Consider the following 24,161-nt stretch of genomic DNA (forward strand, 5'->3'; position numbering starts at 1 on the left):
ATCAAAATGTTGCAAAATTCACCCTAGTTCCTTACTGACAAATTGACTACAGTCTACAGTGCATGTGCTTTCTAGGTATTTTGTGACCTACATGGTTTCACAATTTTAGGTCCACCTTGCAGTGCACTCTTTTTAAGGTATATATTTCTCATACTAGTGTTCCATACAGCTGCTAACTAATTAAGCTTATCTTTTAGACTAGACAAATACCCAACCAAATATTTCAGTGTTTATTTCGTCTTTATCTATTAGGTTTACTCAAGAAATTTTAAGAGCATCCTTTTGCTACGAATTCCAGTTCTGCCCTGAAATTGCTTCGCATATGTATTCTTTTTGGCAAGAAGTGTAGCGGTGGCATGGTTGCTGTCTCTGAATATCCCATCTACCTTGCTATCAAAATCTGCCATGGACGCGTTCATAGGTTGGTCAATGATTACAATGCAAATTTCAAAGGTGGCTTAGCTGGGCAATTTTATTGAACTATATGAATTAAACAAAAAAATGCAAAAACATATTATATTAGTGTTTTATTCACGGTTTATTTTTAGTGGTTTCAAATACAGCATATTGAGTTTTCTATGCCAACAGAATGGAAGATTCTAATGTACCCATCACACTGCTAAAAACAAAACGTGAGACAAGAAGAAAAGTCTAATTTAGGGTCTTTTCAAGCAACACCATTGTGCAGAAACAGTAACAATAACTGTTCTTCACATATTGCTTTGTCTAATGAGCTTTTCCAGTGAAAGGCAACAATCACAACACACAAAAGGACAGTGACTCGTACCAAGCTTTCTCCACATACAGGGTGAACAAATAGAAAGAGGGTGTGTAATGTCAAAGGGGCAATAAACAAGACACATTTATGAAATACATTACAAAAAACTCCCTTTTACATACAAAGTATCAATGCTCTGCCATGGACTCTATGCTGGGTCATGGGTAAACTTTGTGAATTTCATAAAAGATTATTAACTTTTAACTTAAAATTCATTATCTTTTACTTTAAGACTGGTAAACTTTTTCGAAAAGTCATCTTGATTTGTCTGTTATTTTTCTTTCTGTTATAAATAGAACTATGTAAAAAAAAGAAAAAAAGTGCGACTGACACCTTGAAAGCATGATCGGAACATATATCCGCGAAGGACCTCAGTGATCTGCAAACGCAAGACTTTTCTTGTTTGTTTTTTCATCTCCAAAATGTCATCCTTTTCTCGAGGATGAAAAAGCAACATTAGCAACCCAGACAAACACTGAAAGGTACACTAGGTTCTGAAGGTAGCTATGCTGTGAAATATTTGTAAATGATTGTGCAGTTCCCATTCCTATGGCTCAAATTCAAGTCCTAAACCAAGCTTGTGGCCACCAGCGTTCACGTTCTTCCCATCCAGCAAAGCTGATAGTGTCAATTTGATACCTGTAGGTTAATAAGAAGAAAGAAATAATGTAATAAACAGACTACATCAGAAGAATATAAGATGTAATAAAAATACCAGAGGAAACGCTGCTACATTTCCCTCTTTTTACCATTATTAACTAATGCATACTAAATGTAGCAACATGAAACATATTGGTTGTAATGTGACGCTAGGTTAAAAACAAGCATTTGCAATGCAACGTGTCTTGCATTTGCTCAAGTTAGAGCAATTGGAGTTGTAAATTCCTAACTGGACTTTTCTTGCCACATGAATTGAAAATGAAGTGTAAAACAGTTAACAGAAGCAAGCCGATTCCAAGCACCACGAGTAAGAGTTATTAGCTCCCTGCCTGAATATCTAGAAAGGATCACGGTTGGGATGTAAGGCAAACCGAAACTGGAGGAGGGGCCATTACATGCTTTAACAGGAGGAAGCGTGACGTAGTGTGATGGCCAACAGAAATGTTCAGGAATGTTCACTTAGTTAATGCGTCAGGGAAGAGGACTCAGCACACAAAGGAAGGGCATTTCACAAAATGCACTAATAAAAATGAAGCATTTAAGACAAGCACAACAACGAATGAATAGCAAGAGTGGGTGTGGTTAAAAGCCCACAGAGATATTACAACAGGCTCTAGAGCGCTTACGTGCTTGACCTTAAAAAGGACTCCATAACAAACCCCTTTTGCTTTTTTATATGTATGAACTGGAAGGCAAAGCATTTTTTTTTATTTTTTTATTTTTAAATCCGACATTTTGCTCTCTCTTTTATGGCTGCTCAGCATTATATAAGATGTTAATCATAAATGTTTGCTATTTATACATTGATTTCTCTGTGTATTCACTGTCTTGAAGGACCGAATTTTAGTGGGACCAAGCAGTACATAGGTAGATGTGTCCTTAGCCAGGTGCATCTTGCTGCTCACGTCTACATGGAGAGAATAATTTATGAGCTATTAGGAGATTCCGAATGCCTGGATCAGCCTCCCATGTGGCGTCGCATTTAGTCAAGAAATTAAGGTCTTAAAAGAATCAGATCAAATTGCTTACCTCTCCAGTCTATGACATGTAAACGCTTAGGCATTGCTGGTATTACTCTACAGGATAAATCTTACAAATCCTGGAGTTCCACACCCTTCTTTATGTATATAATAAACAACAAACCACAATCTCAGGAACAAAACACCACTCAAAGTCACACCATTGCAAGACTTGAAATCATCAAGTGCAAAAATGAAGAGCAGGAGTCAACATTTTCCAAATCCCCAAATGGATCGTACACACTCATTCACAAGTCTAGCTCAGAAAGGATTTGAAAACAAACTCATGTCTTCAAGGGACTCTTCAACTTCCATGGAAAAAGACACAAAGGTGGTCATTACGACCCTGGCGGTCATGAGACTGCCAGGGCCGCGGTTGAGGTCAGACAGCCGCCAATGCAGCAGTCCAGCCTCCACATTATGATAGTGGCGGAGCCGCCACGGTCGGACTGCAGATACCGCCAGGGTGTTGCCAGCTGACAGCCTGGCGGTGCCGGCGGTCTCAATCCCTGCCATGCAAAGGCTGGCGGAAAGAGGGAGCCGGAGGCCCCTGCACTGCCCGTGGACTTGGCATGAGCAGAGCAGGGGCCCCCATGGACAGCCCCTTTGCGCTTTTCACTGCCCGAATTATGGGCAGTGAAAAGCACGACGGGTGCTGTCGCACCCAACACACCGCCACATTGCTGCCGGCTCATTATGAGCCCGCGTCAATGTTAAGGCCTTGCTCTTTGCTGTGCTGGGGGGCATCCGCCGCCCGCCAAACTCATAATGAGGCCCAAAGAGCTTTCACCCTTAAGGTGACTCCAGGATTGCTCTGAAATGGAACTAACTAAAACAATTTAGGGAGCAGCGTGGACCTACATGACTGTCTCCCATCACTGACTTTCCAGGGTAGATAGGGTAAATGAAACCAACAGAGGAATTTAAGAACCAGAGAAGCAAGACAAAACATATCCCAGTCCAATTTCCTGATAGCATAAAAATTTAACACAGCAGTTAGGAGAAACCCAGGATCAAACAAAGGACAAGAGAAACTTTATCATCTAGAACATGGCTGCTTCGTTAGGTGGAAATACCTAGAAGCAGCAAAGATCAAATGCCTGGCAGGAAAGAAGAAACAGAGCTCAGGAGTGTGGCTGATGGATCTAAAACAAAATCAAGTGGATTTGTGGACGTCAAGCAGTTCAAGACTTCTTTTTTGGGTGTGGTTGCAGAAGCTTAATGGACATGGCCAGGTGCTCCAAGAAGCTGAGGAGAAAACACTATTTCCAAAGTTCTTTCAGTGACCCACCATTCCCTGAGACACAGATACATCGCATGAAATGAGTAGAGGAACTTAAGCTTGTTTTGTAGTAAAAGTTTGAGGAATACAGCACAGGTGGTAATAAAGTTTAAAGTTTTGGTAATGTGATTCCTATGGTCCTTGGACAGCAAATGGAACTAAAACAGCAAATTTAGTTTTGGCAGCTATAAACAAGTCATGGAGGAATGAGCTTAAGGACTTTTTATGTTGTCCAAAAGGGATCATTCACACTCTCCTGGTCTTGTGAATGTGTTTTCCAGGGCATCCAGCAAGTTCTAAAATATTTCTTTTTCTCAGAAAAATAGTTTTTCTCTTTTTCAAAATAAAAGCACAAATAATTAACATTTTCATGGAGGAAAACTCAGATAATAGATACAAACTACTTTACTCATTATGAAATGTTGGGGTGCAAATCCTAACACATAGTTAATGATAGCACTGAACATCTGGTTGTCAGGAACTCTGTATGATGACTGGCGAAAACAAGCGAGTCTTCATGACAGACTTGAACTGGGCTATATCTATCTCAAATGTTTAACAAAAATGTCTTTCACAGGACAACAGCCTGGATAATTTTGTCTTTCCAAGAAGTGAAAGATTCTTAATAGTGTACAGGCTGCATCTTTGTTTTATAACTGAAAATCATATTGTGGCAAAACTCTAAAACTAGTACTTTTAGCCTCCCATCCTAAGGTCAGTGGTATGTTCTCCTAACCTTTATAAAACAACCTAACAACCAACATGTTGCCTAGATTGACAAGTGGTTTGAGATAAGGCTTCATGTAAAACAGTTAAAAAAAATTCTTTGGATTCATTTATAAAATCCATCTCGGAATTGCAGAACCTGAGCAAGGCAAAGACGTCCATTTTGAAACATAAAAGTAATGGTTTTAAAATATGTGAGACCTCTTACGCCATTCGATAAATGGCTCCTGTTAAAGATAGATGATAAAGGAGTCATCTCAGAACTTTATCGGATTTTGCAGGGGGGAACAGCGCCCGCCTAGGACTAGAGGACAGTTGCGATGGGAGAGGGAGTTGGAGAGGGAGTTCTCGGATGAGGAATGGGACAGTATTTTTTACAGAATACATCACACAGCCTATAACGCAGCGGGGACGTCATACAAAGTGGCCTCCTATTGGTATTACACTCCGGCGCGTATACACGCATGGGACCCTATTAAATCGGACCTCTGTTGGAGGGGGTGCGGAGGCACGGGTACACTTGTGCATCTGCTTTGGTATTGTCCCACACTTCATCGCTATTGGGAGGGCATTATTGATGAGATTGACATAGCGTTCCACACTAAGATCCCCAGATTTCCATCATATATCTTGCTGGGACTTCCTAATCCCCTTACCTTTCCCTTGAGGTGGTTGAGTGGGAGACAGGTGGCTCTGGCACTTAACGCAGCCTTACAGCTGATCCTAGCCATGGGGGGTACTGATAGGGTCCCGACGCCTAATGCGTGGCTCCAGAAGCTTTGGTTTATCCTTGCCATGGAGAAACTCACACTGGCTTCGCAGCAGCGGATGGGTGAATTGAGTGAACTATGGAAGCCATTTCTGCAGATTCTATCTGCAGAATTTACGGAGTTGACATGCCCAGCTTATTTGAGAGTTCTGAGGCTGACCTGAACCCGGACTAGAATGCTTGATTGAGAGATTTCAGAGGGCTGTGATTTGGTGGGAGGAGGGATGGAGTGGTGGAGAGACAGGAGGATGACACAGACGCTGAGGGGGAGCATTGTTAATGTGTTTTACTTTATTTGTATGTTTGTTTGGTTTTCCTAAATGGGACTCGCAGTCTGGAAGATCTTTAGACGTGCTCCGCATGCTAATTCTATTACTAAGAGGAGACTAGTAGCGAGGCTCGTTTGAGCCAGAACTAGAATCTGTCTAGAAGACTTTTGTCAGTGGATTTAGTGCTCCTGCAGCGGAGATATATACCATTTATTGTACTGTGATGTGCTGTACTTACATTTCGTATTTTGTATTTGCATGCTTCAGTGCTTAAAAATAATAAACAGATTTGATCCATATAATATGTGATATGTTAGATGATTCAGAGTGTCTTCTATTTTGATGCTTAAATAAAAGTTATATGTCTGACTTTTCTCTAATAAGCTATAAATTTGTCTCAGACGGCGAAGATTTATTCTCATTCAGGTTAACTCTTCCCTCTTGGTCTTCTAAATCCTACATCTCTTATTTAACAGAAAAAAACACCTCCCAGTGACGAATCACATTTTTTCCAGATGTGAAAAGTCTTCACAGAGGTAATTAATGTTATGTTCTAATAATGCTACATGTAAACATGAGCAGTATTTACCAACTTTGCTTTACAAGACTTAGGAAATTGTATGTATAACTGTCTCAATCATCAGAACGCAGGAACTGATTAGAGAGTATGGAGGAAGGTTGTGTGGTCACAACACATGCAACATTTGATCACTTTTCATTATAGTGTCCACAAATTATAAATGGCTAAGTCAATCTATTGCTGGTGCATATGGAAACCCAGCAGCGCAGGACACCAAGATGTTAGGGACTAAATACAGTTTTAATGGTGGACTAATGCATTTGACTTTAAATGCAGTCTGCCAAATACAGGACTACACCAAGGCATCATTCCTGTTTTACATAAGGTTCAGACTTCTATTCATATTACACATGCAGACGTTTCTCTCTTGTTTAAGAAGTTATAGCATAATAAAACCAATTCATGGTAGAGGTAGAAAGGAAAAACAAAGGTGGGATGTGTAAGGCCTTGAGCCAACCAGGTTATCGGCACCAGTTGGGAGGATGGGTTGTAATAGGATTTATTGGAAAGGTATGGACGTCTAGAGATGGAAAATATGTGAGAGCCAGTCATAACTCTTTACCTTTTGTTAGTTACCATTCACTCCCAAGATACCTTAATTTAAATGGAATTTATTTCATCATTTACATTATCGTGAATTTTATTATTAAAAATTACAAATACAGTAAACGTGATTATATAAATTGATAATTATAATAGAAATTATGATTATATTAGGTACACCAAGTATAATTTATAAATGTTTTCATTAATTTATTTTTCCAGAATGGCCGTACAGCATCATGAAGAAGACTGAAACAAGCACATCCTGTCCCTCACCGCAGTGTATAATTCATTTATGGTCAAATATCCAATATGGAGTTACGTTGAAAAGGCAGCAGGACTACTCATCATGAGCTCAAGTAAGGAGTCACATTCCACTGTTACACACTGAAAGAAATGTTGAAAGCAACACAGCTCCCCAAGAATTTTACCACAGGAAGTGCAGGAGTCTGTTTACTATGAAGAGAGATTAAGCCACGGAGGTTAGAGTTAACAAAAGGCTTCGAGATTGTGCAACCATTAATTGTGATCCAAAGATCTTAGCAGTTTGTAGTAGGGACATAGTGCCTAGAAGACCATTATCATGCATCTTGGCCATTATCATGCATATATGAACTATGCAAGGGTTAAAGCAAAGGAGGAAGATCATGCATTTAGCATTCACACAGATGATCACTACAAAAATATGAGAGGAAGAGTATGATGAACTATTTCAAAACATTAAAACTGTGATGGTTCCTAACAAAGAGGTAATACTTGTGACAACTCTCACTGAAAGGCTTGTAACCGTCATGACATGCAGAGGAATACAGAGAATAGACTAATCAACCAATAGGCATATTAGAAGAAAATTGGACTTCAAGTTCAGCGACAGCCTCCACATGTAGGAGGCTGGCCTGGCTTATAGTGGGTACCTTGTGGTACTTACACCTTGTGCCAGGTCCAGTTATCCCTTATAAGTAGAATAGTGGTGAACAAGAGGCCAGGGCACACCAAAGAAAGTTCCTGCTGTTTACTGACGCCTCGGGCACGGATTTAGTTTTCAGTTTCGGGCATATCATGGCCTGCCATTACCGCCATTTTCTGGATGTCATTGCTCTTCTTGGAGACTGAAAATCAGGCACGCCTTTCATGGAACTCCTCTTCTATATTCCTACTTTTACATCCTCGCACTTATCTGAAGCCTTGACAAAGTCTAGGAGACGAAACACGTGTCGGCTGCTGGCTGTATTTTAGATTGTTTGAGACACATGTGGTCTTTGACCTGAATATTGACCACACCCTTTCATCTGCCAATAAAAGTCCAGTTTCACTTGTTCTTTGGACTTCGACTGATTGAATGAGCACTTGGATCAACCACACGGAACTTGCTTTGGTGTGTCCTGGCCTTTTGTTCACATTGTTTATGTAACCACTGACTGTTCTCCAGTCAGCGGTTTTTGGACACCTTGGGTGGTAGGTGCCCGGCCAGCTTGGCACCCACCGTATTTCCATTGTTGGATGTGCTTAAAGACTGCTGTATATGGACACTGCTCTAAAACTTGTGTTGATGTGCGAGCACTGTGGCATCTTCCACTTTTTCCTTTTGTGCGTTAGTAGACGAGAAGTGTTTCTAGCAGCTTAGGCTGATAGAGGTAGCTATAGATGAGCAGCTTAGGCTGAACTAGGAGACATGCAAAGCTCCTACTATACCACTTATGTCATATTGCACTATAACACAAGAAAACACAATACTCAGTTACTAAAAATAAAGGTACTTTATTTTAGTGACAATATGCCAAAAGTATCTCAGAGGATACCCTCACTTAGAAGGTAAGTAATATACACAAATTATATGTACACAAACCCAAAACAGGTAAGTAACAGTAAGAAAAGTAGTGCAAACAATGTAGAATCACAATGGGATGCAATAGGTAGAAATAGGCCCAGGGGCAACACAAACCATATACTCCAAAAGTGTAATGCAAATCACGAATGGACCCCAGGCCTATGGTAGGTTGTAGAGGGTCACTGGGACTGTGAGAAAACAGTAAGGGTGTCCGCAATACCCCACCCCAAGACCCTGAAAAGTAGGAGTAAAGTTACCCTACTACCCCAGAAAGACAGTATAGTCGAGATAGGGGATTCTGCAAGAACCACAACTGCCAGCAAAACACTGAAGACGGATTCCTGGACCTGAGGACCTGTAAAGGAAGGTGACCAAGTCCAAGAGTCACGTAAGTGTCCGGGGGCAGGAGCCCACTAAACCCCGGATGAAGGTGCAAAAGGGCTGCCTCCGGGTGGAAGAAGCTGAAGATTCTGCAACAACGGAAGGTGCCAGGAACGTCTCCTTTGGATAGAAGATGTCCCATGGCGTGCTGGACGATGCAGGAGTGTTTCCACGCAGCAATACCGCAAACAAGCCTTGCTAGCTGCAAGAGTTGCGGTTGAGGATTGTGGGTGCTTCTGGGGCCCAGGAGGGACCAGGATATCGCCCCTTGGAGGAGGAGACAGAGGGGGTGCTCAGCAACTCAGAGAGCCCCCACAGAAGCAGGCAGCACCCGGAGAAGTACCAGAACTGGCACTTAGAAGACCTGAGGACAGCAGTCGACTCATAGTCACAAAGGAGGGTCCCACGATGTCGGAGTCCAACTCAACGAGTTGGGCAGTGCAGGACGGAGTGCTGGGGACCCAGGCTAGGCTGTGCACAAAGGAAGTCTTGGAAAAGTGCACAGAAGCCTGAGCAGCTGCAGATCACGCAGTACACAGGATTGCTGTTTGGCGTGGGGAGGCAAGGACTTACCTCCACCAAATTTGGACAGAAGAGCCACTGGACTGTGGGAGACACTTGGACCCAGCTCCTGTGTTCCAGGGACCACGCTCGTCAGAATGAGAGGGGACCCAGAGGAAAGGTGATGCAGAAGTTCGGTGCCTGCGTTAGCAAGGGGAAGATTCAGTCGACCCACTGGAGATTTCTTCTTGGCTTCCAGTGCAGGGTGAAGGCAGACAGCCCTCAGAGCATGCACCACCAGGAAACAGTCAAGAAAGCCTGCAGGATGAGGTGCTACAATGTTGCTGGTAGTCGTCTTGCTACTTTGTTGCAGTTTTGCAGGCGTCCTGGAGCAGTCAGCAGTCGACCCTTGGCAGAAGCCGAAGAGGGAAGTGCAGAGGGACTCTGGTGAGCTCTTGCATTCGTTATCTGAGGAATAGCCCAGAGGAGAGACCCTAAATAGCCCCAAAAAGAGGATTGGCTACTGAGAGAGGTAAGAACCTATCAGGAAGGGTCTCTGACATCACCTGCTGGTACTGGTCACTCAGAGCTGTCCATTGTGCCCCAACACCTCTGAATCCAAGATGGCAGAGGTCTGGGATACACTGGAGGAGCTCTGGGCACCTCCCCTGGGAGGTGCTGGTCTGGGGAGTGGTCACTCCCCTTATCTTTGTCCAGTTTCGCGCCAGAGCAGGGCTGGGGGATCCCTGAACCGGTGTAGATTGGCTTATGCAGAGATGGGCACCCTCTGTGCCCATCAAAGCATTTCCACAGGCTGGGGGAGGCTACTCCTCCCCAGCCCTTCACACCTATTTCCAAAGGGAGAGGGTGTAACACCCTCTCTCTGAGGAAATCCTTTGTTCTGCCTTCCTGGGACCAGGCTGCCCAGGCCCCAGGGGGGTAGAGACCTGTCTGAGGGGTTGGCAGCAGCTGCGGTGGAGACCCTGGAAAGCAAGTTTGGCAGTACCCAGGTTCTGTGCTAGAGACCCGGGGATGCATGGAATTGTCCCCCCAATACCAGAATGGTATTGGGGTGACAACTCCATGATCCTAGACATGTTACATGGCCATGTTCGGAGTACCATGGTGATGCTACATATAGGTATTGACCTATATGTAGTGAACGTGTGTAATGGTGTCCCCGCACTCACAAAGTCTGGGGAATTTGCCCTGAACAATGTGGGGGCACCTTGGCTAGTGCCAGAGTGCCCACACACTAAGTAACTTGGCACCTAACCTTCACCAAGTGAGGTTTAGACATATAGGAGACTTATAAGTTACTTATGTGCAGTGCAAATGGCTGTGAAATAACATGGATGTTATTTCACTCAGGCAGCAGTGGCAGTCCTGTGTAAGAATTGTCTGAGCTCCCTATGGGTGACAAAAGAAATGCTGCAGCCCATAGTGATCTCCTGGAACCCCAATACCCTGAGTACCTAGGTACCATATAAAAGGGGATTATAAGGGTATTCCAGTGTGCCAATGAGAATTGGTAACATTAGTCACTAGCCTGCAGTGACAATTTTAAAAGCAGAGAGAGCATAAGCACTGAGGTCCTGGTTAGCAGAGCCTCAGTGATAGTTAGGCACCACACAGAGAACACATATAGACCACAAACTTATGAGCACTGGGGTTCTGGCTAGCAGGATCTCAGTGACACATATCAAACACACTGACAACATGGGGTTTTCACTATGAGCACTGGGCCCTGGCTAGCAGGATCCAAGTGAGACAGTAAAAACACCCTGACATATACTCGCAAACAGGCCAAAAGTGGGGGTAACAAGGCTAGAAAGAGGCTACCTTCCTACACCACATATTTCCAGACACCAAAGGAAAAATATTTACCCAACCTGATAGTATCATGCTACAGGACTGTTATGTGATCACCCAGTCCATTTTATGCTCAGCTTCAGGTGCCGTCACAGTGGCAGCTAAGGTATTTTTCCACAAAGCTTGTGCCCTGCAGCGAATGCGTTTTTTCGCTCCTCTCACCAGAGCAAGAAACATATTGTGGGGGATGTGGAAATGATAAGAGTGTGCCAAAGTGAGAATGTTTTCAGCAGAGGAAGGTACCACTCTGTCTCAGGAATGCGCATTGGGGCCTGGCCAGTTCTTCTATGTGTTTTCAACATAGACCAAGTACAGCCAGCATTTAAAGTCAATAACCAAAGGGAGGGGTCGATTACTAGAATCTTCCCTCTGGAGCTAATTTAAGGTATATAAAGTGGAGAAAACTTAGCACTGACACAGAGGAGCTTGTTTTGGGAGTGGGTGCACTGCCTAATAAGATGCCATTGGGGAAGTTCTCCTGTCTCAGCCGTTCAGGGTTCCCTGGCTGGATGCTGGCAAGGATGATGATGGATCCGACCCCCATGGCGATGCATTTTAACTTTCAATTATTTAGATTATATACATGTTTATGCTTTGTTGATGCACCGCACAGTTTTTTCTCTCAAAATATTTTTTGTATATCAACGTGCTCTATTCCATTTGAGTTAAATGCATATTTTCATGTATTTGAGTGCTTTTATTTGATATCTGGGAAGTGCCTTAAAATATTAATTACTCAAACTAAGAGTGCTGCATTCCTTGGCATAGTTTCCTCTTGGTTTAAAGCAAAACAAGGATGTTGTAAGAGAAAACCAGAATTTGAAAAGAGAATTATCAGTTTTAAAGGTTAAGGAGACATGAACAAGATCATTGATCAAACATCACTGCACATAAGAACAATGATTAAAACAAACTTGACAGCAACACCATGGCCTTATGATCCATCTGACATTGATAAAGATTCATTTACAGTGCCTGATTATCTTAAACGCTTCCTATTAGGACTTCTGACTGGAGATCCAGAAAACAGAAAGTCATCCAAAAGGGTTGCCTTACTTATGCAATCATTCAGTCAGGACATTATATATGCAGTTGCAAATCACCTACAGAAACCCCCCAAGCAATTGTTGCTCCCATGTGTCATAAAAACAGTGACGGGCAATGTTGAAATCATTTGCACTTTAAACAGACCTGGTCATGGGATTTCATACTCACAACTGGAAGAAATTATACCGCAGCTACCTTAAATGAGCAACTTGTTCTTTCGGCAGACATTCAGCCTCATGCTTTCACTAACTTTGCATGGGACAACATTGATAAGCTGGAAGAGACTCTTATTAGTAAGGGGATAACTCACTGTCAGCGCTATAGCTGTGCAGCTCAAGTTGTTTGGACACAACCTTTCAAAGCTCCTCTTCCAAGCATTGAGAGTCAAAAGCAAACAGCACCGACCACCACAAATACTGACGAATTGTTCATGTACGTTTCTGGTGAACAAGTTGGGCCTCAGCCATTGATGACAAGTACCAAAGTCATGCTGGAATGTGTTGCCCAATTGAAGATTGCACAAAATAAGAACACAATCTGGGTTGTTACAAGACAAGCAGCGAGCCTCGCATAGATAATACCAAGTTCGACAGGATTTATTATCAGTACTAGAAAACTAGTTAGTGTATCACAGGATTCAATCGGCTACTTGCCCACCATTAATGCCCCTGCAACAGAGTTGACAGCTGTTTCTGAAATTTTGAAACAGTCAGAGCTGATAAGGGAATCACTGCATTTGGCGAAAACTGTAGTGGTCATGGATCAAGCTCTTTATGCAAAACCAACTAAGATCATGCATTACGCAACGTACAACAGAATCATTCTTCGAAAGGGCACCTTTTATACCATTTGCAATGTCATGTCAATTCTTGGAAAAAGCTTTCAAGGCGCTGGCCTTCACAACCTTTGCATTGAAGCAGACATGATAGCAGAAGGATCAATATCGTCAGTACTAGAAGGTCATAGGTACAATCATGCAGTTTGAGTACACAAGCGCGTGTATGAAGCTATATTGAGATTATCCCCGAGTGGAGATGAATTACAAAGAGAATATTCAGGTAGTCTACTCCTTCATTGAGCATGTTAATGACTCTGCAAAAGACCTATGCCAACAGAGATTAGACAACCTCTTGCAGAATGGCGCCTTTGCTGAAATAAAACAATTTTGAGATGTATTCCGGGATCATATTCATCATGACAATGGAGATCTCTCTGCATTTTTTGGATGTCGTATATGGATAGTGTTGAAAATGTCTTTCTGGCTCTGCTCCGTGCTGCTTGAGAAGGAAATTGGCATTTACATCTTACCACCATACGCTCTATGATCCCATGGTGTTTTGCATATGATAGAATGAACAATTCTAGATATCTTCCTGAATAACTATGATGAAATGACATTTCTTGCAGTGCAACATCCAGAGATACACCACAATCTCATTAAAGGATGTTTTTCAGTTCAACTGTCAGATGTTAATCCATTTGGATTAATTCTGGTCGATGAAGAGATAGAGGCAACAGTCAACAAAGACAAACAGACTCCGGGTGGTGCAACAAAGTTCAACCTCAAGGCGGGTGATGTGAAAAGATATTATACGATGGCTGAATATAGAAGTACTTTTTTGGGTCACGAAAGGGAAATGGTTCGTAACAGATCAGACCTTACTCATGCAAACCCACAAATGACACAAATTGAAAAAGATGAAGATGCTGTTACGAGGGCTGTTAGTCTGGTTTAAAGCTGAATAAACCCATTTGTTGCGCCACATGATCTTATTAGTCTCTCCACAGCAAAAAAGGCATCTCAAGACAAAGTATCCAACATAATGAAGGCACATGAAATAGGTGAACAGTGCTATACAGACTTCAAACTTTAGAGTTTTGAGAATAATCCAGCTATTAATAAGCTTCATGACCCGATGAACATGAAGAAACTAAAAACCTTCACTAACATCTTCAAGAAGAAGGCAGTGAACATCAATGGAAGGAAAATCATCATGAAAGCAGAGAACGCACTATTTGGTCGAATCATTGTGACAGCACAGAATTGGAACCTCGAAATGGTGGATGTACTCTCTCATCCCTTAGGACGTTTACCAACTCCAAAAGGTCTTTTGCGAAAGACAAACAAAGTTGTTTTAGCACCATACTTGCAGAAAAACATTACCCCTGCCGAGGAAATATCTGCAAATTCTACCACGCTGATTGACGGCATGGTTCTTGTTCAGAAAGTAAAAGGAGAGGAATCAAACTTTGATGAGGCGGCTAGGTCTGTCTTGTCCACGGCTTTGCAGGACGGAAACAGGAGTTAAAGAATCAATGTTGTGTTTGATACGGATAATGAGACATCTATTAAGAACAGTGAAAGGACAATCAGAAGGGAAGAACTCTGGCACCAGTTACAGAGCATCTCACCTTTCCAGATTGCCAGACAGTGGAGGAAATTCCAAAGCCACGTAAGGAATAAAACTCTCATCGTATTTCTGGTTAACGAAAGGAGGAAACCAGAGTATTTTGTAAAACTTAAGAGTAAAACACTGTTTGCGAACTGTGAAGATATATGCGACAAAAGCACATCTGAAGGGAGCCATGAAGTGCCCGAAATCAAAAGTGCACATGAAGAAGCAGATGGTAATTTGTTGATACATGCTGCACACGCTGCTAATGAGGGTTAAGAGGCAGTAATGATAAGCTCAGGTGACACCGATGTTTTTATTATGCTTTGGGATTCCATGAAAGAATCACGGGTAAGTTGTTTCTGAAATGTGGTACTAAAATACGCATTTGAGTCCTTGACACTTGAAAAATAGCTTAAACTCTTAGTGAAAATGTTTGTCAAGCTACGATAGGTCTCCATACATTTACCGGATGTGACACAGTAAGCGCATTTGTGGGAAAAGGAAAAGTGAGTGCATCTAAAGCCTGTCTGCCAACAGACAAATACAGGAAATGTTTTTGCAGCTCAGAGACAAATGGAATCTCTCTGAAGGACTAATGGACAAATTGGAGCAATTCTTGAGCTTGCTGTATGCACCAAAATCTTCAGTTCATCACATGAATGACTCGAGATAATCAGCCATCCTGTGCAAAGAAGGGTGCGATAGACAGTCTTTAACTTTCACCTTTCAGGGACTGTCTGAAAAAACAGTCTGAACATTCAAATTATCAAGCCGCTATAAGCAAGAGATGTCTTCTGAATGATCCACAGACGCCTAGTCCAATTGGGAGAGGGTGGAAGTTAGAAAAAAACAAGAGGGACCAGAGCAACTGGTAGTGGACTGGATGGAGGGGCAGCCAGCACCTCAGGCTGTGTTAGATCTACAAGCTAGCAATTGCATTAGGAACTGCAAACCGCCAACATGTGTCTGCTGTCTAAGTTAGGCTCAAGTGCACTGACATTTGTAGACTTCACATCTGTGAAAATCAAACAGATGCAGAGAATGATGAACAAATTCAGAAGAAGATGACGACGACAAATGTGAATGATAAAATTGTGTTTATATTCACTCATGACAAATTGCCTATGTAAGATGTGGCAACTATAATTATTTGAAATTGTAAGTAAAAATTACGCATATATTCTATATCAATATATGAGGAATACAATGAAGTTGTATTGTTATTTTAAGGACTATATTGTCATTACAATGAATGAATTATGATGAATGTGTATGCTATTTATCAAAAATATGAAAAACATTATTTTTTTTGTCAATGGTGCTAATCCAAAAATAATCAGACGAAAGGCAAACAGTGATGACTTGCTATCACATATTTTCCATCTCTAGGCATGCATACTTTGCAAAAAAATAACGAGTGGTCCCAATGGCCTAAATATAGGGTCCTGGCTCATGGCCTAGGTAGTAAAAGAGAGAGGTTTACATCTATGTTGGCCTATCAATGTGTCATAAAAGGGATAGTAACGTTTTCTACCTTGGCACCCCAGTCTCACTCAGCAGCTTCCATACATCTGTACTCATACTCACCTGGCTTTAGAGTCTGAGTGTACCCTAATCCAATCAGGCTGGAGTTATTCACTTTAGCCTGCAAAACAAACAAATAGTATTATCAATATTTATTTAGGGTAAGTATGTTCAAATAAATATACAGTTTATTACCAAGAAGTAACCAAGATGTCTGATTTCTGTACTGTAATGGGACTGTGGGAATAAAGGTTTCCCCCAGATCCACTAAAAAGTTAAAGTTACTTACTTGTAATCCTAGTCATCCATTATAGCTATCTTCTTTAAATTCATAAGCTTGGCTCTGACCTCTTGTTGAAGGATGAAATGCTGTATGGAAAACCCCACATTTCACAACAAGCTTCTTTTTTTTTTTTTTTTATTACTTCTTGTTTTGTCAGTGAAGCACATTAGCACTTTTTAGATTTAGATTGTGAACAGATTTCCAAACTGGAGGGGGAGGACTTGGAAAAAACAATGAAGGGAACGTTTGTGAGGTAGACATAATTATCATTAAATGCCTCCCTCAAAGAGTACATCATAGACCCCTCACTAGAGCTCACTCGTGCCTGGTCCTGCTCCTTAAGGCACCAGTCTCACTCCCTTCTTGGTTGCTATCTCTCACAATCTTTCTCGCTCTCTTGGCTTTGTGTCACCCATCTGTGACCTCTTGATTTGTGCTTCTTTTACCCATTTTTTAAAACTCTGCTTGTCTGCCATACATCGCTTATCAACACTTGCTTTGTGCCGCTTTTGCATATTTTTTCACTCTGTTTTTGTGTCATAGCTATTCTGTAACCTTAGCTTAGTGTCTCTTACTCTGTTTTCACTCTGCCTGCTTACAACCTTTGTCTTTCTGCCAGTTTACCTTAGCTGTGGCATTGGTTTTCCCACTCTTTTTTCACCACATCAGTGCTTGTAACCTGCTCCCACGCCCACAGTCTCTCTCAAGGTCCTACTTAATGGTGACCACAGTCAGTATGCCAAAGGCAAGTTAGTCTGTGTCTACCTGCGCCTGGACTGCATGCAGGGATAGGAAACCTGGCCCTCCCCTCACCCACCTCTGCCCTGCCGTGCTCCTCAGTCTCCTCAACTCCAACCACCACTTGCTAGGCTGCACTACTGTCATACCGCACCACACAACATGGAGAGAGGGCGGAGATGAGCCTCCTGCAATTTCTTATGCACTCCTCCACACCTTACATCCTTTTCACCATGCCTCATGCTGCTGACAGCACCGCAAGACCTTTGCAACAAGCTCTCACAATACTTATGTAACAAAATCACCTCCATAAACTGGAACTTAGACCATCAAAAGGGCTCAGTCAATGTCACAACTCATCTTCCCATCATGGAAAAAGAACAAACCTTGACCTCCTGGACTAGCATCACCACCATCGAAACCACTGCTACCACGAAGGCCATCCACTCCAAGGGCCCCACTGGACTCTTACACCCCCCACCACCACGTCTTCAACAAAGGACTCCTACTGATCAGAGACACACAAACTCATTCTCACCTCAGCTACATTCCTGTGCCACTGTCACATCCCTGATCAAGAAACTATCCTCTGACCAGGTCACGTTCTCCAAGTACAGACTCATCTCCCACCTCCAACACAAGGCAAATATAGTTGAGAAACTAACCAACCATCACCTCCCTGACCATCTCGGCCACTACCAGCACCTTAACGCCATGCAGTCCGGATTCAGGACCAACAGACAACATCAGCATGATCCTGGACAGGGGAGATATGGCAGCTCTCATTCTCCAGGACGTCTCCGCAGTATTTGACTGCCTCACACCTCATCCTCAATGGACCCTTACCTGAGACTGCCATCTAAAGCCGTGCTCCTAACTGGATTTGATTCTTCTTAAATGGATAGAACACAAGCTGTCAGCCTGGTATCCTACTACTCAGAAGCTTGCAAAATCATCTGCGGAGTACCTCAAGGTTCATTGCTCTGAGCCACACTTCTATGCATACATGATCTCTCCGACCAACGTTATCCAGGCACATAACAATATCATTTCCTACGCCAACAACATGCAACTCATACTCTCCCTCTCGGACAAGACCCACAAAACAAGAAACTAGTTCCCTGCCTGCATGACTGAAGTTGCTAACTGGATGAAAGCCTACTGTCTCAAGCTCAACAGGTATAAGACAGTCGAAGTGATCTTCGGTAAGAACACCTCACCATTAGGGGTGGGTGGTGAACTTCGCTCTCGGAGTTTGCAGAGTTTTTCCCAATCCGCGGTCCGCTTAGTGCACGGAGTATGGAAAAACTCTGCAGAGCGGAGTTTTTCCTCTTTTGTGCTCGCCAATGTTTCATTTTTGAGCTCTAATGAGGAAATCACCACCTCCCAGCGAGATTTCTCAACTCGGTCAGACGCGGATAGTCGCTACCGCCAGAGTTCAGAAATTTCCGTTCGCATTGAGGAAGTTGGGGCTTGAGTAGAAAATCCACTCAAGTGGCAGAAAAGAAGCAGCACCTTCTTCTGCTGCGCGTAGTGCTGTTTGCGCTGATTTTTCAAGGCAGGACAAACACCTGGCGATAAAAATTAGCCTGAACAGTGTGACCTAACGCACCCCACAGTTTTTTGGTCACTTCACAAGAGTTCTGCGCAGCGGAACTCCACCCAGGCCTACTCACCATGAGAATCCAACTGATGGGTGACTGAACTTGGACCCAAACGTATACCCAGAACCCACACCAGGAACCTCTGAATTATCAACAGCAAACTGGACATGACCGCACAAGTCAATGTTGTCAGTGCATCCTGCTGCTAGACTCTAAAGATTCTGAGGTACCTCTTGAAATGGCTCCAAAGCATCACTAGAAAACTGACACACACACACACGAGTCACCAGAAAATTGGACTTGAAGAACCTCCTCTATGCTGGGACACCAAGCAACTCAGTAGAAAACTACAAACCATCCAGACTCAGCAGCCAGACTCATCCTCAATCTCCCACATAGAAGTCGCATCACACCACACCAAGAAGTTCCACTGGCTCCCATTACCCAAACACATTCCTTTAAAAAAACACACACAAACAAACACACACAAAGTAGACTTCACTTGCACATAAACAGTTGCATCTCCTTCCACCAACCACACAGACACTCCACTCCTCAGGACTCCTGCTCGCACACTTCCCACATATAAACAGAGCCACATCAGGTGGGCAGGAGTTGGCTTATATCGTTCCTATAGCATGGAACTCCACAACACATCCTCCGGCTCTCATCTTGAATTCCACAAGAAGCAGAAGATCTGGGTTCTTGATTACCAATCTACCTGCGGCAAGACTAACCACGCACACCTGCTCCACACATTTGCTGGTGGAACAGCACTATACAAAATGCACACAGCATATCATGGTACATAGTAAAGAACTCAATGGCATACAGAGTCAGACATTTCCTTAAAGCCATAATGAAGGCAACCTTATATCAATGATATTGGAAGTTTGCCTAATGCAAAGGTGAGTTCATTTTTTTTTTTTTAGGAAAGGAGTACATTCAATTCCAATGGTGAAAAGGTATTTTTGCAGAGGAATAATAGACTGACTCCATAAAACATCTTACTCACTGGAATGGTAAAAAAGTAGATCTGAGGAGAAAAATGTTTTCTGTATGCTTTGTTAGCTGTTAAAAGGGACTAGAGTCAAATTGTATATTAGACTTAAATAAGAAAATAAGATAAGGCTGTACCGTATATTGTTGGCATGTTCTTGGTTCTACCATATTATTGCAGCACTATAAGCAACATTTCTTCCAAGTGAACATACACTAAGAAATATCTAGTGGTCTTGATAAAAAATAAACTTTAGAGGAGTCTGGTGTAATATTTCAAAAACTGTACTGCAGCTATTAAGGAGTTATTCTTTCACAATCAGAAATGACAAGACGATATGTAGTGAGTGTTACGGCTATGTCAAGAAGGAAGATACAGTTGATGTGGCAATCTTCTGTGAGGCTGATGAAATGCTTGAAGACGATTCAGGAAACCACAATGGTAGTACCTTCAAGATTAACCTTATTGTGTACACTCCACTTGAAGATGGCCTTCAGGAAAAAAATAACCGGGGGGAAAGAATAAAGAAAAAGCTAATACAGCCGATTAAAAGTACACTACAATTGAAGTTGGGTTCTGGGTACACAGATGCAAAGTCTCTACTTTCTGGATTGCTGCTGTTGCAGAGAGCTGAAACTGGGAGGAAACATGGCCAGACAAATATTCTCCAAGCCTTTCGTTGAACAATTTTGAAAGATAAATGTGTCCAGTCAGCAGTAAGTGGCAGGATTTTGGGTGATATCTGATGGTTATGTCATCTGTCTGAACAAGCACAGTCTGTTGTCATGCAGTAGAGGAAGGATTTGAGACCAGATTAACTACATTCACTGCCACCCTATGCCCTACTATGGAAGTGTAAGTCACCATCAAATGAAAACTAATTTGCTCATTGAAAACTATTTCGCCATTTTAATCACTTGGTATCACTAGGAGAATGGGCAGTCCATACGGGGCCAGCATAGCACCTGCATAGGAGCTAACTTGTTGGATTTAATGCTAGAGGTCTTTATGGATTAGCTGAAAGCCTTCAGGGATTTTCTGCTGTGAATTTACCTTGTGAAGCCAGCCATCCAAGTATAAGTAGTCCCAGATCTCCACTGTCCATAGATGGGCTACTAAATAGCCATGCATATAGTAAAGGTTTGCAGAGATAACTTCAGGCCAACAGGAAGGTCAGTTACTGGAAATTAGTGTTTTTTTTATTTATTTTTTTACCAAGGAAGGCATAATGTTTCCTAGTGATAGAAATGTGGAAATTGAATCCTGGAGACCTACAATGCACAAATAGGTCCAGGTTCAGAAAATTCTTAAACAAGCAACATCCCGGACTTTTCTCTCGCATTTCTTTAGAGTATTCAGATCAAGGGTTAGTCTGAATTCATCTTTCAGCCTTTCTTTCTTTCTAAAATTAGCAGTAGTAGAGACCACTGCTTCAAAGATTCAGTTGCTGTTTGTCCTGGGAATCCATGAGAAAGGTGCTGCTGGACTGCTGAGTTGATGATGTAACGAAGTCATTGTACACACTGATAAAGGGCTAGTTCTTGTTAACTTGAATTTGTGTAGCACTGTAGGTGGGCATCCACTGGAAGCTCGAGCCAGGCTTGAGCTGAAAGCCTGCTTCTGGCTTAGTTCTTAGTAACTCCTGGAAACTTGAGCCCAAGAGGAGCCCAGCTTTCATCTGGCCCCTGCCTTCCTCCCTCAATCTACCCTCATGCACAAAGAATTAAAAGCAAATAATTAACATAAGAGGTAAAAAAAGAGACAACCATCTCATTCAATGGCACAAAATGCTTCTCTTAGAGGCTCTATCGGCTGCCGTCCTTGCAAAACAGCGCATTGTTAAACTCATCACAGACATCCTGATCTCCCAGGATATGAAATAAAGGTGGGCTCACCCATTCTGTATTATCTTTACTTGGAAGGGCAGTACCCATGTCACAGCCTCTCTCCAAGAAGCCAAACAGATCCTGAACTTGTCTGCTGGCAGTCCACTGAGCTCTCCCTCGGGGGGTCAAGAGAGTGCCTCAAGTTAATGGCTTTGGTTGGGAGAAGTTTCTGGATGCAGCGGAGGAAGGTGCCAGCATAGTTCCACAGAGATCGAAAACAGCAAGGTCAAACTTATGGAACACATTTGACAGGCAACTAATGAAACACAGAACAAAGAATGATCAGCTGACCAAGATAGCTTTTCTTTCAACGAGACCCACCTCCCAGGGATCTTCATTGCTTTTTAGGGGTGTTCATTACTCTCACCAATAAGACCCCAATTGTTGTTTTGTAAATACATGATTTGTCTTCTCATTTTGATGGTTCTATGCATTTGTTTTCAGCCACTGTTGGGCAATCAGCGTTTCACAGTTCGAGGTGTTTTTGCCGAGGCAGGACACCAGCGGCCTCATCTTTACACACACACATAGCAAACATTTGGGGCTGGGCCGACATTCACTTTCTTTCCCATTAAGTTACTGTGACACGACTACTACATACATTGAACTGAAAGCTGTCACCTATAATGTCAAAGGGCTAAATAATCCCTCCAAACACATTGGCATCCTGAGTGAAGTTAACTTCATAAGAGCACACATTTGTTTTCTCCAGGAGACTTACCTCCTGGAGATGGACTCATGCAGATTGCGATCTCATGCATTCACAGTAAAGTACCATGCCTACTCATTGGCCAAAACGGTAGGCATGGCAATCCCAGTCTCCAGATCAGCACCTTTTGATGAGCACAACCATCCCCATAGTGCCGAAAGATGTTTCTGGAATCTGTCAACCTACCTCAACTCTCTGCGGACTCCGCTGGGAAACCTAAAGTTCCCATCTGAGTGGCTGAAATTTTGGGGGCATCAACAAACTCGAACTTTCTAAAGCCTTGGGCCAAGACAAGTTTACCCCTACTCTTCTATAAATGTTTTGCCCCACAGCTCTTCCGTATACTTAACACTCTCTTCAACTCCTTCAAGACAGAGAAGGGAGCCATCCAATGCCTGACAGTTAGTCGTACATTGCATTGATAACCATACCAGGCGAAGTCCCGACCCTATCGACCAATTTCCTTACTTAAGCTCAACATAAAGCTTTGTTTGAAAGTCCTGGCCAATCGACTCAACAAAGCGATGACGGATCTGCTACATACTCACCAAGACAGCTTCATACTTAACTGGGCCATGAGCAATAAGACTATACTCGCCCTCCACTTCATCGAATTGGCCAGGAAAAAGGGAAGGCAGCATTCCCAGCAGTCCTCCTGTCACTCGACGATGAAAAAGAGTTCAATAGGGTGGACTGGGGAATGCTGTTCAAAATCCTCAAGAAATATGGCCTGGGCAATGGAATAATGGACACTGGGGTGGATTTCTGTACTTTACTGCAATCCCAGTGTGAAGGTAAAAGTCAATCTTCAGCACCTGTCCATATCCGCAGAGGCACCCAAGAGGCACCCAACAGGTTTGCTGCATATAGCCCCTCCTTCATAAAATTAGTAATGACCTGCAGATTCATGTCATCTTGTTCTGCCAAGATATGTTTAAGGTGCCAGCCTTTGCTGACAACATCCTACCCACACTCAGAGCCCCAACACTCACTTCACTCCTCGATCCCTCTTCTAGAGTAATTACAAGCAGTTTCCAGCCTACTGATAAAAATTACCAAATTTGAAGGCTTAATCTGGGTGGGAGAGAATCCTATACCAGACTACCTAGTCAGAACAACGTAATTACGTTGGAAAGAAAACTATGAAATATTTGGGCATCCTTCCAACACCAACCCTCTCCATCTGCACTAAACTCAACTATGAAATCCTCTTGCACGAGGCTAAATTCTCACTGGCCGGCTGGGAGATATCACTTCTTTTTGTGGGCAGAGAGCATTGTGGCCCCTAAAATGACTAACACTGCGCATCTTGAATTTATTCCAAGCAATGCTACTCTCCATGAACAAGGAGGACATCCCCTGCTTCAAGGTTGGCTGTATGTCTTTTACCTGGGAAGGCAAATTCTCCAGATTAGACTTCAAGTCTTGCTGAAAATACTCCAGATAGGGCTTGTTGGGAGGCCCGAATATACTCCATTATGATGCATGGTTGAATGGTTTTGAGGGGAAATTGATAAACAATGGTGCTTTGAGGACCAGGAACTTGAAGCCTGACCACTGGGTGTGGTTCCGTGGGTTTCACAAGACCATGGGAGCAAGCTCATTTATGTCTCCACCATCACCAGAGTGATTCTAGCAGCTCGGGATTCTGACGGTCTTATCTCCATTCTCTCACACTTCACACCAATCACAGATAACACAGCGTTCAGTTCGGGCTGGGCAATACAGGTCTTTAAAATTTGGAGAAGGAGGGTTTGCTTTGTCTT

The 24,161-nt window shown here is 42.8% G+C and overlaps 1 protein-coding gene across 1 annotated transcript in view; it reads right to left on the reverse strand.

Annotated features, from left to right (window-relative positions):
- Positions 1-445: 445 nt before the first annotated feature.
- Positions 446-24,161, reverse strand: part of VDAC1 (voltage dependent anion channel 1) — a 116,102-nt gene continuing 92,386 nt past the window's right edge. The window contains exons 8-9 of the mRNA XM_069199201.1: positions 16,239-16,296; positions 446-1,417 (exon numbers count right to left, since the gene is read on the reverse strand). Of these exons, the coding sequence (XP_069055302.1) occupies positions 1,326-1,417; positions 16,239-16,296 (150 nt within the window). The 3' untranslated portion in view covers positions 446-1,325. The remainder of the gene's footprint in view (positions 1,418-16,238; positions 16,297-24,161) is intronic.

This window comes from Pleurodeles waltl, chromosome 7 (assembly GCF_031143425.1).
Source record: "Pleurodeles waltl isolate 20211129_DDA chromosome 7, aPleWal1.hap1.20221129, whole genome shotgun sequence".
In the NCBI taxonomy this organism is placed as follows: Eukaryota; Metazoa; Chordata; class Amphibia; order Caudata; family Salamandridae; genus Pleurodeles; species Pleurodeles waltl.